This window comes from Euleptes europaea, chromosome 2 (genome assembly GCF_029931775.1).
Source record: "Euleptes europaea isolate rEulEur1 chromosome 2, rEulEur1.hap1, whole genome shotgun sequence".
NCBI classification, from domain to species: Eukaryota; Metazoa; Chordata; class Lepidosauria; order Squamata; family Sphaerodactylidae; genus Euleptes; species Euleptes europaea.
The window spans coordinates 82,367,856-82,382,167 of NC_079313.1; the positions used below are offsets into that span (position 1 = coordinate 82,367,856).

A 14,312-nucleotide genomic window follows, 5' to 3' on the forward strand; every position below is an offset into this window, starting at 1 on the left:
GGGTAATTCAGCTCTCTCTAACCAGAGCCTCTTATTACTTGGCTTCTAGGAAAAGCTGCTGGTTGCCGTGGTGTCTTCTCACTTGTCTCTGCCTTGTGTTTCCTAACAGTAGTCCAGGCCTGATGCCCCAGCCGGCACCCAGCGCTACTGCTCAGAGGATAGCTGAGCCGCCTTTGTGCCAGTTTGTCCCTGTGCGGAAGACAGAAGTCAGGAGACAGGCTGGCTCTAGTGCCCCACCTACACCTGAGTTCCTAGGAAGGAGAGGGCAATCCCAAGGCATAAGGTACAGTACAGCCATGAAGCAAATGGGTGTGTTCATCGCTCAGTTACTGTTGAAAGCGAGAGAAGCCAATATATGCGACTGTGATAATCTGCATAATGTACACAGGTGGTAGGATTGGGTCTTTCTTTTTTGGAAAATTGAGGGTACTGGTGCATAACCTGGATTTAAAAAACCCAGCATAATACACATATCTCCAAAGTAACCCCCTTTGGCTGGGTTACTGGCAAGAAAAGTAGAAGCCTGGTGTTGAATATAACATGTTTCTGCTGCTTGATTTCACAGACCCCTCTCTGTGAAAACAGCAGACAGCCCAGAGACAACTAAATGTTGTGGCTGAACAAGAGTCTGAATTTAGCTGTCCACACTCCAAACACAACACTCTGGGTATTATTGCCACATTGGTTTGTTGTAACAGGGCCTGCCAGGTGCATCTCCTGTTTTTGCAGCTCCTACAAACTGGTGGCCTGTGATTGGCATTGTGGGCCATTGTGGGCCTGTTTTAGTGGACTAGAGTGGAATTGGTGGCAGCTTGAAAGGGGAAGATGAATGATGTTCTTGGTGCTACCAATACAAAAGGACCTGGGCTGGGGCATTGCCCGATGGAAAACCCTTTATCTAGCTTTTTCTGTCTGCTCAGTTGAAATTTATCAGTGACACCATTTTAAACCAACTTCTAATGCCATGCTTGACTCTTCCAGCCTTGTCTATTACATTTATGCCCCCCCCCCCCAGTTTCACATCTGGAAATGCCAATTACATACTCATTAAATACTGTTACATTTCTAAAGTCACATAGCCTATTTGATTTTGTCTGAGTAGGTTTTGGCTTGAAGTTCATGATCTGTGACATGTTTTCAGAAGGAAAAGTCTTGATTTAAGAAAATAAGCAACCCCCCCCCCAAAAGCTTCCTTTAATTGCACCTCTTAAGATTTGGGTGTCAGATTTGATAGGAAGTTACTGGTTTTGCTGAAGTATAGCTTGCTTAGAGATAAATTCATTTGGAAGCTCTGAAATTCATACACTGTATTCCAGCTGGCTCTGTTTAGCTAAACTGGATTTTGGGAGGGCAGTGCCTGATTTCTGCTCCGTGAGAGAGCAGGCGCTTTTAACACGTGGTGTTAAACTGGATCCTTCTGGCCCACAGGATGTGTTCATCCCGGGAAGGCTCGGAATCCCGTGGAAGAAGCGCACTGCCGAGGCGGCGCCCCACCTACTACACCGTCACTGTTCCCGATTACTGCTTCTCAGCACCCAAACCCAACCCAGCCATCAAGCCTACCTATCACTCCGCTTCAGAAGACAGCAATTCAGATGTCTCCAGCATCTCCTACACAACGTCGGCTGGCAGCAGCAGCCCTGACATCTCTTTCCTGAAGCCAGCACCCCCGCCGCCCGTGGAGGAGCCTTTGCAGCCATTCCAGAACCAGGTCTGCAAGGGACACGAAGCGGAATACCACTCACAGTGTCCTCAGAAGCTGCTGTCGCCCCCGGGCTACTACTCTGCCATGGAGTATGCGTCCGAGTGTCTCCTGCCTGCTGGGAGGGAGCCCTGCTACGGCCGGCCATCCTTTCTCTCTGCCAGCCCTGCCCCCTTTGCCTACAAGGAAGAAGCCGTGCCGTTGAGGTTCCACAGGTCAATGGTTTCCCAGAGCAGGGTGGTGCGTACCCCTTCCCTGAAGGACTGCCTCCCCTGCCCTTCCACAGGCACTCGGGTGTTGTCCAAGTCAGCTGTGACGGAAGAGCTAAAATCATGGCATGAACGGACCCGCCTGCGCAATGCACGGCCACATTCACTGGACCGGCAAGGTGCTTTCCGCATGCGCGGTGGGCCGGGTAGAGAGTTGCGCATTGCATGTTCCATGGGACAACAAATGCAGGTAAGGACTTAGTTAGTGCTAGACTGCACTGGGAGAGGGGAGCCAGTTCCTTCATTTCTGTCTTTGCTCTGCCCTTGAGTTCTAGCTGCCTGGAATTTAATACTGGTTGGATAAGAAGCTAGTGTGCCAGACATATCAGCCTATATCTGTAGGATCCCTTTTGCCATAAGCAGCATGAGCCCAGCCCTACGACTGCAAGAGGCCTTTAGGGGATGGATTATCTGGACTCAAAAGAAACAGAAACTAAAGTCTGTCTGAGTTACTGTGCCAATGTCTGGAGAAATGGAGGAGGAAGGCTTTGTACTGAATTTCATTAGCAAGCCACTGTATTGTGTTCCCATACTGCATGAGCCTCTAAGGTGACGTTCATGTTATGGCTGAACTGGTGGTTCTTCTTTTGATTTCAGTAGCCCATTGTGGTTTATCCCTCTTTGCATGCTGGTAGTGTTGAACACATGAACACATGAAGCTGCCTTATATTGAATCAGACTCTTGGTCCATCAGAGTCAGTATTGTCTACTCAGACTGGCGGCGGCTCTCCAGGGTCTCAGGCAGGGGTCTTTCACATCACCTACTTGCCTAGTCCCTTTAACTGGAGTTGCCGGGGATTGAACCTGGGACCTTTTGCATGCCAAGCAGATGCTCTGCCACTGAGCCACGGCCCCTCACCGTACTAGAGCAATGGAGCCCTACAGGCAGCACAATCCCCTCCCTTGTTCTGCTAGCTTTACAGAACCCTGCCAAGGATCCACCCCACTGTGAGGTGGCGAGAGCAAAACTGACCTCTGCTCTTGGTCACGGACACACATGAACTGCTCTGATAGAAACAGCAGGCCACCATGGCTCAAGAAGTCACCACTGCAGGCTGCTGTTTCTTCTCACAGAAGTGTGCATCCATGGATGGTGCTGGAGCAGTAGAGAGAGAAACACTGGGCCTCTTTGCTTTCCAGTATTTGTTTGGCCATTGCCTTAACTTGGCAGCAAAATGTGCTCCTCAGATATGAATCCCTGGTGTCCATACCTAAAGAGCCCTTTCCTGGCTCAGACTTTTCCTGCATTTGAAAAAAGAACAAGTATGGGTTATACCTGCCTAAGCAGGTCTACTCAAAAGTAAGTCCCGTTTTATTCCATGGCACTTACAAGGAAAGCGTTCTTAGGATTGCAGCAGAAGGTGTTTCCCACGTGAGGAGAGGCTTGTGTGGATTCCCTGTTACTGCTGCAGCTGCTGATACAGCCAGCAACAATGAGGCATCCACAGGGTGTGTTTCCTTGCATTTTCCTTGCCCCAGTTCCCCAGCAGCAGCCATTCTCCCACTGCACGAGCGTGGGCCTTCTTGGTAATTTTTTTAAAAAATCAGCAATAAAGTATTGTTATTACAGTATAGGCAGTCTGTCTAGTGGGTTCTCTGATGTTCCAGCTTTCAGTTTAAAAAAAAGTCTCTGTCCCCTTCTGTTGCAAAGATATAAAGGGGAAAGGGGGAAAGGATATTTCTGTAAGGAGAGCAGCTAGAGACTTACTTTTTTTTTAAAAAAAGGTGGGAATTCAGAGACTCTGATACACAGATTACCACATTATAACAATATTCCATTGGTTGGGGGGGGGGGGAATGGCAGAGAACATGGAGCCAATGTGAGCAGGATTGGGAAGATCTTGAACTTTCCTGTCCACATGGGTGCCATCCTGGCTTTGCTGCAGCCTTTCCCGAAACATCTCTACAAGGAGGGTTTGGGAAAAATTCAGGAAAGATGGTGGAAGCATTACAATGCTGTGGGAAGGCGGGACAGAACCGGCTTCCCAAGAGCATCCTACCCAGGTCAAACAGCCCGTGTGTAAGTGGCCTGAGGGACCAACCAGGAAGTCCCTAGATTAATTCACATTTATGCCACCATCTCATGAGGTGACACCTTAGGCAAGCTGATTCCTCTCAACCCTCAGCATCCCCAACGCATACCCACCCCCTATAGGGGGCTCTGTTGGAATAATATACATGAAGCAATTTACAAATTCTAAAGTGCTGTATAATTGTTGATTGGGTAGTAAGTGGGATTTCTGGGGACCTGCCTGTGAGGATGTGTTTACTGCCGATCAAGGATTGCTACCGTCTCCCTTGAGTGGACACACTTGCCATCAAACTAGCCAAGGACTTATGGAGTAAATAGTGCTGAGGCCAAAATATGGGCAATACTTTGGTGAATATTTGTACCACCTGCAAAAAGCTCCACTCTTTTGGTGATGGAGAAGAAGGCTCAGAAGGGTCCAAGTGTTTGCACGTCCTCTGCCTATTATCTTCAGAAAAATCCACACACACCATGTCCTCTAGCTTCTTAATCAAGCCCTCAGTTGGGTACTTGCTAGCCAGGGCCTACTGTGGCTGTTATGTGGGAGATATTCATGTTGCCTTCCGCTCCTTTGTTCTGCAGGTTGATAGGATAGCAGTGCATTCTGGGAAACTACCTTGGGAAATAGTCTCAGTGAAAGGAGTTACAAACGTCACGGAGAACACTGTTTTTAGCTTAAAGAATTAGGTCCTCTATCATGCATGCATGCAAGAGTTGCACAACACACACCGTTCTCTCCTCCCTGGGCAGCTCCCTTGCCTGCAGCACAGGGCAGAGGCCCGCACCATGCAAGTAAGAGCTTGCCTTTGGATTCCTCCCTTCCTGTTCAATGCCTACCTCCTCCCCATTTGGAAACAGAGCTGTGAAGTGTTGATCAGGCAACCCTCTACTGCATTAGGAAGTAACTGTAGGAGCAAAAGAGATTTTCCCTTGTACTGCACATGGAACACTTGAACACACATGAAGCTGCCTTATATTGAATTAGACCCTCGGTCCATCAAAGTCAGTATTGTCTATTCAGACTGGCAGTGGCTCTCCAGGGTCTCAGGCAGGGGTCTTTCACATCCTCTACCTGCCTAGTCCCTTTAACTGGAGATGCCAGGGATTGAATTTGGGACCTTTGCATACCAAGCAAATGCTCTGCCACTGAGCCACAACCCCTCGCCATGTTTTTACCTAACCCATTTTCTGAGAAATGATAGAGCCATCCAACTAGATACATTCCTGGCAATGCTCAAAGTCCCTTATTAGGGTGCATGCTCATTGTTAGGAGGCCTGGTCTTTGGAGGGAAGGGTCAGGACATCCAGTACATCCAGTACATTCTTGAAGCAGTGGAGTAATGCAGATGAGCACTACTCTACCTTTAGAAGATACATGGAGAAAAAGGAATGTTCTTACCTAACCCAGGGAAGCCATAAGGATATTTTTTTTCTGGACTGAACTTGTAGCTTTGTAGGTGGTGGGCCCTTGGGCATGCATGGACAGGGAGCGCGTGAATAATGGGCAAAAGCTCTCAGACTCTAGCTCCCTGGTTAAGAATCTCGGAATTACTATTATACCATCAGTGTGTCTGGTGCTTTACAGAATACAAGAAGATGGGTCCCTGTCCTGAAATGTGACATAGGGAAGACATCAAAGTTAGGATAAAAAGGTTGAGGTGGAGGCAAACAGGGGAAGAATATTGCAAATGGGTAGCATTGACTCTTCAGCAACAAAATAAAACAGAGTTCAATGGCAATTTAGGGATTAACACCATTTATTCCAGTGTAAGTTTTTATGAGTCAGAGCTCACTTCATCAGATGCATGAAGGCCAATGATACTTTTTATATTAAAGGCTGAAAACCACAGAAAGGTAGGAGCAAGTGGGTAGGTGGGGAAGAAAGGTTATAAAGAGAGGCCAGTTTAAAACAGGATGCAGTCCAGTGACAGTGGGTGAGGACCACTCCCAGCTGTTGATAGATAGGCAAAGTAGGATTAACATATAATCGGATCTAGGAAAGTGCAAGATGAAACATGAAAAGCTGATCCAATAAGAAAGCTATAGAGATATAGCTGAACTAACTAACATATGTAAGGGTGGGAATATGTATGATACTATTACTACAGTGAGTGAGGACCTGGTGTGGGAGGGGAGAGTAGCTTTGTAGGCAAATAGTGACTTTGAGATCAGCAGCAAAATGCCTTGGAAGAATATGCATTCAGTCCAGTGACGTGTGTTCATGCTTTGTTAGGGAAGGTAGGTTACATCAAAGGCCTCAAGAAAAAAGGTAACTTTTGGGGAAGGGTTGGAAGATAATGAAAGTGGTGGCATCATGCAAGTATGGTTGGGGGATAGACAGTTCTGGGGATAAGAAGCACCCAGAGAGAAAGGGGCAGTGTAGTTTGAGGGAGCCTTTCAGAAGACAAAACTGAGGAGTGAAATTAACAAGCAAGGATCTATTGGGATGTGAGAGTTATAAGGGGGAAGGAGAAGCTCAAGAGAGCTTGGAAACCAAATGGTCAGGGGTTCTGGGAAGAGAGAAGGTTTAGACAGCAGGAGAAAGCCTCATGCCCTAGGAGCTTGGAGGTGAAGGAAAATAGGGTGGTAGGTAGAGATGGAGGAAGAATCAAGCCATGGCTTTTGAGAGTTCTGGGAAAAGAGGTGCATTTATTCTGTTCTGGCTTCTTCCCTACATTATTCAATGGGTCGACATGTGGTGGAGGGGAGAGATAATAATGAGGGTGGTGGAGGGGAGAGATAATAATGAGGGAGATGCCAAACTAGATGGGACAGGATCATGGGTGACTATGGAGGGATTGAACAATGTCAACAGATTAGTCAACCTGTCAAGTGAGGTGGAAAAGTTTGAACAAGGTGTAAAAAAAGGAAGAAGTTAAAGAAGGGGAAACAGGAGAGAGCATGGTACAGAAATTAGAGCAGATAGTGTTATCATTACAGAAGAGAGACGAGGGTGTTGAGGTGAGGAAAGCCTTAGTAGGACATCAAAGGTGCAGAAGAAGTGCTGAGGATTCCTAGAACTGGTGCGGATGAAAGCAGTGGATGAGAGAGAGGTCTCAGTAGCTCAATGGATTCCAGGACACAGAAAGAGCAAGTGTGGGGAAAGTAAATTAAGTGTGATGAGATAAGGTGATAGCCATTCAGAAGGCATTCAGAGAAGTTAGAGACAAAGTAGTTCTTGGAGAAGACAAGATCCAGAGTGCCTCAGGCAGTGTTTGGGGAAGTCAGTCCAAAGGAACCAAGAAGCTGCTGGGTCAGAGGGAGGACCAGCCTGGATGTTGGACTCACCAAAGAGTAAGGCAAAAGTGCTATCAGAGTGGGAAAAGATGCATCAAGGTCAGAAATAAACATTAGATTGAGATCCAGAGGAGTAATCTAGAACTGCAACACAGAGTTGCACAGGGAAATACATCTGGACAGGATAAACTTGGAAGGCTATGAAGCAGTAGGATGGAGCTGGCAGACTTCAGGTGGGAAGAAGAAAGCCAGAACCATCACCATGGACATCAGGGTGAAGTGTGTGGAAGGAGGCGATCTCTCAAAGAGAGAGCAGCAACAGTTGCAGTCTTAGGGAGTGCCAGGTCTTTGTAAGGACAAATAACTTCGAGAGTCTGAGAGACTCTTAATGTTCACCTAGGCATAGATCTCTTCCACAATTCAGTAGATGGCCCATTCTCTTTAATCTTTTCAAGGCAGCCTAAGCATAATATTTTAAACATTTTAAACCCCTTTAATCAAGCAGCTGTGAATCAAAGGAGCAGCAGAGATTCTACTGGAAATTTTACTATTGTGTAGCTTAATAGTGGCAATATAACCAGTTCTATCACTAAACATGTAGCTTGTCACATTTTCCTTCAACAAAGACAGATAGCGACCTTAAGCTCTAGAAAGTACCTTTTTTACCGTTCCTCAATGTGGGAAATAATTTCTAATGGTAGCAGTGTCTCTACTGTGCAGTTATGCTGTTGAAGCAGATCTATTAAACTCTTGTCTATTGAACCCTGCAGGTTCCTCGTGTCCATATTCTGAAACGGTCTCCTGAGGGAGCCCCTGTGCAGGTCTACGTGCCAGAGAACGGGGAAATCATTACTCAGGTCTAAAAAGCTACTTACTCCATCCACCTCACAGAATCAGGCATTGTCAGCAGGCTGACTATCTACTTGAAGAGGAGGTTGTCCCAGGCCAAACCATGGCCTGCTGTTTGGCCTGCTGTTCCTGCTACTTGAATAGAAGATTTAAGATCTATGCTGTAAGCCACAGGAGATGACTACTCAACCGTTCCTTTTTGTTCCTGTGCTGAACTCACTCAGTAGACTTGTTGTCTTGGGACAGTTGTGTTTCTTTAGCTGTGGACTAGGTGGAATACACAAGACAGCAAGAACCAACTTCGCTAATGTTTGTTTGCCTATTTATTCATCTGTATGCTACAGTGGATACATCTTGGGATGCTTGCAACATAGGAGAGCAATATCAGCTCAATGGATGACAGATGGCTGCTAGGAAGGGAGTCAAGCTTGACCACATGGCTTAACTCTCTGCTGTAGAAGTGGTATGTATGTGCTTTCCCAGATTCTCAATTGCGGTTCTGTCCTGTTCTTACATCAAGCTATATGTTGGCTGCCGGCAAATCAGGCCAGGCCAAAGAAACTGGCAAGTCTTCTTGAGTGTAAGTTACACTCTTACCAGGGTGCCATAAGATACTTTCATTCACAACTCTTGCCATATATTTGGTTATGTATCCACATCACAGTTTCCTTATTTTCAGTTTTATTGGAAATTTCTACTAAAAAAATGGCCCCATTGCAAGGGTGAAATGTTGCTCTGTTCTGTATGTATCTAACCCTAACTCTCATTACTTCATGGAAAGGGAGAGTTTTTTTCCACATACAAAGCAAGTCACTGTATTTAGTAATCTCCTCTTCTTTCTTACCAGACAACTAGTTATCTTACAATGGACAAAATGTCCATTATTCTCTTGCATTGTAATGAGAAAACAGCTGCTATATACCAACTTTGGATGCCAGAAAGAGGCTGGGCGTGCTCCTACCAGATCTGTTACACAATAGAAAAGGGCTGCATTCTATCTAACGTAATGTTTAATTCAACCCAAGCCAGACTCACCTTGCACAGGACGAAGTTTGAAATTTTTCTGACCGCCCTGATTATTGGTCTTATTATAGAGCTTTGCCGTTTCCCACAAAAACCTTCCTTGGTTCAAGCAATTTAAATCACACCCTCACTACAACCATTGGGGGCATTCTCTGATCTTGTAGTATTTCTGAGTTTTGATACCAGGCTAATGTTGCTAACTTTTTTGTGTGACAGGGCTCCTTTAACAGCTGCATGACCAGCAGAAATTCAGTTGTGAAACTTTTATTATATCTGCATTGTGCTAGAAGTTTTGCCCGTGATCTGCTGAAGTTCATACAGCTGCACAGGAGCCTAGCCATTAGACTGGATGAAATTCCTCCAGTCTAAGAAACCTCCCTCTGTTTCTGCTGAAGAAAGAGACACATAAATTAGATAAACCTTTTTAGGCTGCAGGAAGATTTCACAATTTGCTTCGTGGAGTGGTAGGATACAGCCCACTGTAGTGTAGTGGCTAAGATAACCAAAGTGCAAATCAGTTTGAGGACTTTGAATTGAGATTATCCAAAGTTCACTGTTTAGATGCTTTTCAGCTCAGTGAGAATGCTATAGTGTGTCCAGATTTTGACCTGCCCCATCCTCTGGACCTACTTTTTCAAATCTTCCCAGTTGTGGTAATCTGTCATTTGAGCAACTTCAATGTAGTAGAGCAACTCTGTGCTTTAGTCCCAGCCCAGCACCTCTCCCACTGAATCACACACTGTCATTCAGTGCCAGCTTATCACCGGGGCTGTGCTTAAAGATCAAAATTCCACTCTATAATAGCCCTAATTCTATGCCCCAGGACATTGAATTCTACAGCCTGTGCACATTCATTCTGCAAGTTAAACAAATACGTATAACTCCAATATCACTAGTTATGTGAAGGAGCAAAAGGGTTATGGGAGACATTAAAGCTCCACTCCCTATTGAAAACCATACTCTGCCCTTCTTCTTTTTGAATTCAGCAGGTATTGCCCACACTGCAAGGGACTCTTCTTAGATGGTCACCAAAGTTTGGTGAACTTTGGGACAGGGGATCCAATTTTATGGGCCAGCAAAGGGGTCAACCCCCATCCTTCAGGCATTTGCAAGCAGAGCTGTCCATCGGTTTTCAGGTTCAGATGTTCAGCGGTGCCGAGGACTGGCAGAAAGAGCCGATTGGCAGGCTAGCACATAAAAGTCTGGAGCTTCCTTTGTATCTGGGGCACATAGCATGATGTCCATGCAAATTAGCTTCCAAACCAAGGAAAAAGGCTTAAATGCAAGAAAAATAAGCCACGGAAAACATTTCTTTTGGTGGCAAATGACATCCTGTGAACAGTCCTTTATTATAGTCATCAAAAATCTCCTTTTAAGAGATAGCTGCGGTGCGGGCAAACGAAGCCACTACTTAGGGCAACCTTCTTTTTGAAAGCAGGTTTTCATGGGAGGGGGTGATATCAGAGCCAGCCGAAGTCTTGACCACAGGGGCTGTTCTGAAGAAAACTGCTCATCCACACGGGTGAGAAAGTCTCCTTCGGAAGCCTGGTGGTGTGAGCAGCTGTTGAAGCCGGTTCTTTTTAGTTGGACGGGACTGGTGAGCCCCGCATTTAAATAACCCTTATTTAATCCAGATTAACTCACTCAATGGTGATGGTTGGTCAGACCAAGTAGGCTCCGATTACATGACCCCTACCTCAAAAAAGCCCTAATTATGGGGCTCTAACAAAACCAGTCAAAGATAGAAAAATGGGAGAAAGCCAGAGCCGTGCATCTGAACAAAGGCGAATAGCCAAACCTGGAAAAGCCAAATAATTATCACCTAGGGAATCACCTATTCAGCTTCGGATAGATTCACCAGTTTGGGGTATTTGGTCTACCCAAAACCCCGAATATTGCTGAAATGGCTAATTTTAGGTTTATTTTTGGTTCGGGTATATCGATATGCACAATCCCTACTTCCAACAATAAAAACTGTGCTTGTGGAATGCAATCGCAGAATGGGCACAGCCCTTCCTTTTTGTGATCTTTCTCATTGCTTGCTGCTGCAATGTTATAAGCAGCCAAGTGTCTTTAACCTTTGTTTTTGTTTGATAGACTAAGGATGCTAAATCACTAATTATGGTACCATAATGACTGAGTATGTGCAGTATCTGCAGAACACACAATGGTTCTTGAGATTAACTTATTTGTTTAAGTTTTGCCACTGGCGATCCTGTGTCCCTGTTTGTAACAGTTGGTCTGGACTTACCTCTAAACAGCGTTAAATGTATTTTAACATTTTATCTCGAATGGACTGAATTATTTGTGTTCGTGTGATCTGTTCCTTTACAGATTTGCTACAATTTCTTTTATGGTAACAGTCACAGTCAGTGTTAGGTCACCAGTCCCAAGTGTTCAAGTTCAACGATAGATGGGGCAAAATTAGCTGATACGGGTCTCCTCCCAAAACACCTGCAGGCAAAAGCTTAGAATGAAGCATTCTAGCTTCTTCAAGGCTGGACTTTCTAGCCACCAAATGATTTCGTCCAAAGTATCCAATACCACACAGTCATTATAAAACAACATCAGATCATTTCAAGTCAGTAAATTATGTTAAATTATCAAGGAAGACCAGTTGTAGGCCACATTGCCCAAAAGAAGTCAGACAACAGATTTATCATAACTGCAACTTACAAACTTAAAGCACTATATAAATGACTTAGGGCCTATAATGCTACAGCAGGAAAAGACCAAGCTCTGAGTATTTCACCACATTTTATCCTCACCCTTCCTCTAAGGTGGTGAGCATGGTTCTCCCCCATCTTCATTTTATCCTCACACAGCTCAGTTAGATTTGAGAGACTGACTAGCCCAAAGACACCCAGTGAGCTTCATGGCTGAGACTATTTGAACCCAGGTCTTCACAGCCCTCTAACCATTACACCACACTGGTTGTCCTTTGCCAGGTGTACAAAACTAGGTAACATATAAATGATATGTGTAGAAGGGGTGGGCGCAGTGAAACAAGATTCCCTTGTGTACCACCCTCACATTCCACTGAAGTCAAAGCTACGAATCAATAATTGGCTTCTTTGGGATTTCAGCAAAAAGGCAACATCAGATTAAATCTGCTGCCCCTAACCTGAATTTGGTGTAAATAAGGAACTGGAGACAAACTACAGTCTTACATAATCTGCAGAAATCATTATTTACCAGCAAAAGTTACTTCCATCTACCTTCTCTGTACCAGCAGTTTTCCTGTCATATCAAAATTCTATTCCTTCAACCCCACCTCTAAATTGAATTTCTCCATCTTTGTCTTCATTCTACTGAAAGAGCTTCCAATTCTAGCCTACTGACCCCCCCCCCAAAAAAAACACTTATTCACAGATTTCGTTTTAACAAGCTTATTTATTAAGAAGAGGAACACACACACACATTGGAAAACCATGTACATCAGGAACCATAAATAACTTACACTATTTACACAGAGGTATAAAATCTTACACACCTGATCCTGCACCCACCCACGCACACATACAAACATACCATTTTGCCTGATGACACAGCCCCCACTAAAAGCCCCAAACAAGCACCAGCCTTTTGTAAAAGACATTTCAGAGCAAGAAAAGGCACCTGTTATTTGAAATTATGTGCTCTACGTACAAACCAATTGGTGGCACACATGGCTAAGACTGGTCCTCACCTATGGTATTTACGTGCATTAGAACAGAGGGTCACTCCAGGTTTCTTTTTCTTCCTTGAAATGCAGGGTGAGCGTATGATATCCTGCCACCAGAAGGCATAACAGCATAACTAACAAGCAGGGCAGCAGCATCTCTGTGTACCAAATCATAAGCATTGGGAATACCATGTTAACATGGCCAGAATTTCCTTGTGCTGCTGGCTAGCGTAGATTATCGAGACCCACTTCTGAGTCATGTTACATTGATCTTTTGATGAACATTTACATTCACTCCAAGGGCCACTAAAAACAGAACTTTCTGTTTCATCATTTTGACCCGTTACATCATGTGCTTGAAGACAATGTTCAACTGTATTTAACCAATAAAATGGCTTATTGAGAGTGCACCTGACTGCAGCTCTAGAGATGTGCATTTCCCTCACTTCCAGAGGACCAGACCTATAAAAAGGGGTGGTGGGAAATTCTTCAATATGAGGAAATATAATCTCATACTTTAAAGCACAGTAGAAGGGTGGGGCACACTGGGCTGTATGGCAACATTGTCAGGAGAGGAGTACCCTCCATGCCAGACTGATTCCAGTATATCAAGTATTACTTTATAGGACATTTCATAGTCTTTGTTATACACAACTTCCTACAAAAAGGAATGTAGGAAGATTTAGGTGAACTGTGTGTAGCTAATTTGATCCTAATTTTTTACAAGCAATAACATTAGGGGGAAAAATGGGTAGCTAACTATGTTTACCTACATACCAGATAAGATAGCTTGGGTGGTAACACAAGGGGTTCAGGATTGTCAGGGGAGAGGGGATTGTGCTGATTTCACTATCAATGGCAGATGGTCCCTCTTCCAAGACTTGGTTCACCCAACCTTCTCCCCACTATACTAAGTCAAGAGAAGACTGGCAAGCTTACTGTGATTCAACAAAGTGTCAGCCTCAACGTTTATTGAAATGGCGCAGCTGGTTGACAGTGAGCAAGTCTTGGACTTGAACATGTTAAGCAGTGAAGGCAAAGCACAGAGTCCCAACTCCTCTCATCCTGGCTACAGCTGGCTGTTAGAACTGGGAGCTCAAAAATCAGGGCCAGTGTAAGAATGTCCGTTCCCCAGACTAATTCAAGTTTTATTAACAAAAATAAACAAACCACACCTTGGGCCATGAGGTAGGTTAACGCAAATCAAGCTTTCACTCTCTTCAAAGCTCTCACACACATATAAACACACACACTCCTCCCTACTGCCTCCCCCACCCCAAATAATGCACAAGACAATACACAAAAGCTCTAGAACACCCATACAGAATTACAGTACAACTTCCTACTCTGATGGAAGAATCTGCAGCTTCAATGCACTCAGGCAGGGTTTTCACAATGCATCTGAGTGGTCAATGTTCACACCCAACGCAATCCCAGTTTATCACAGCCGAGGACTCCTACAAGTCAGGAGAAGAACAGAGCCATGGAAGCGTGCTGGAAGCAGATTAATTTGGCCTGCTTGGCTGCACTGGCCCACTA

At 44.9% G+C, this 14,312-nt stretch overlaps 1 protein-coding gene across 1 annotated transcript in view; it reads left to right on the plus strand.

Annotated features, from left to right (window-relative positions):
* The window catches only part of INAVA (innate immunity activator), a 38,141-nt gene extending 30,032 nt beyond the window's left edge, over positions 1–8,109 (plus strand). Inside the window, exons 8-10 of the mRNA XM_056844630.1 lie at positions 110–283; positions 1,429–2,161; positions 8,008–8,109. Of these exons, the coding sequence (XP_056700608.1) occupies positions 110–283; positions 1,429–2,161; positions 8,008–8,100 (1,000 nt within the window). The 3' untranslated portion in view covers positions 8,101–8,109. The remainder of the gene's footprint in view (positions 1–109; positions 284–1,428; positions 2,162–8,007) is intronic.
* Positions 8,110–14,312: the final 6,203 nt, after the last annotated feature.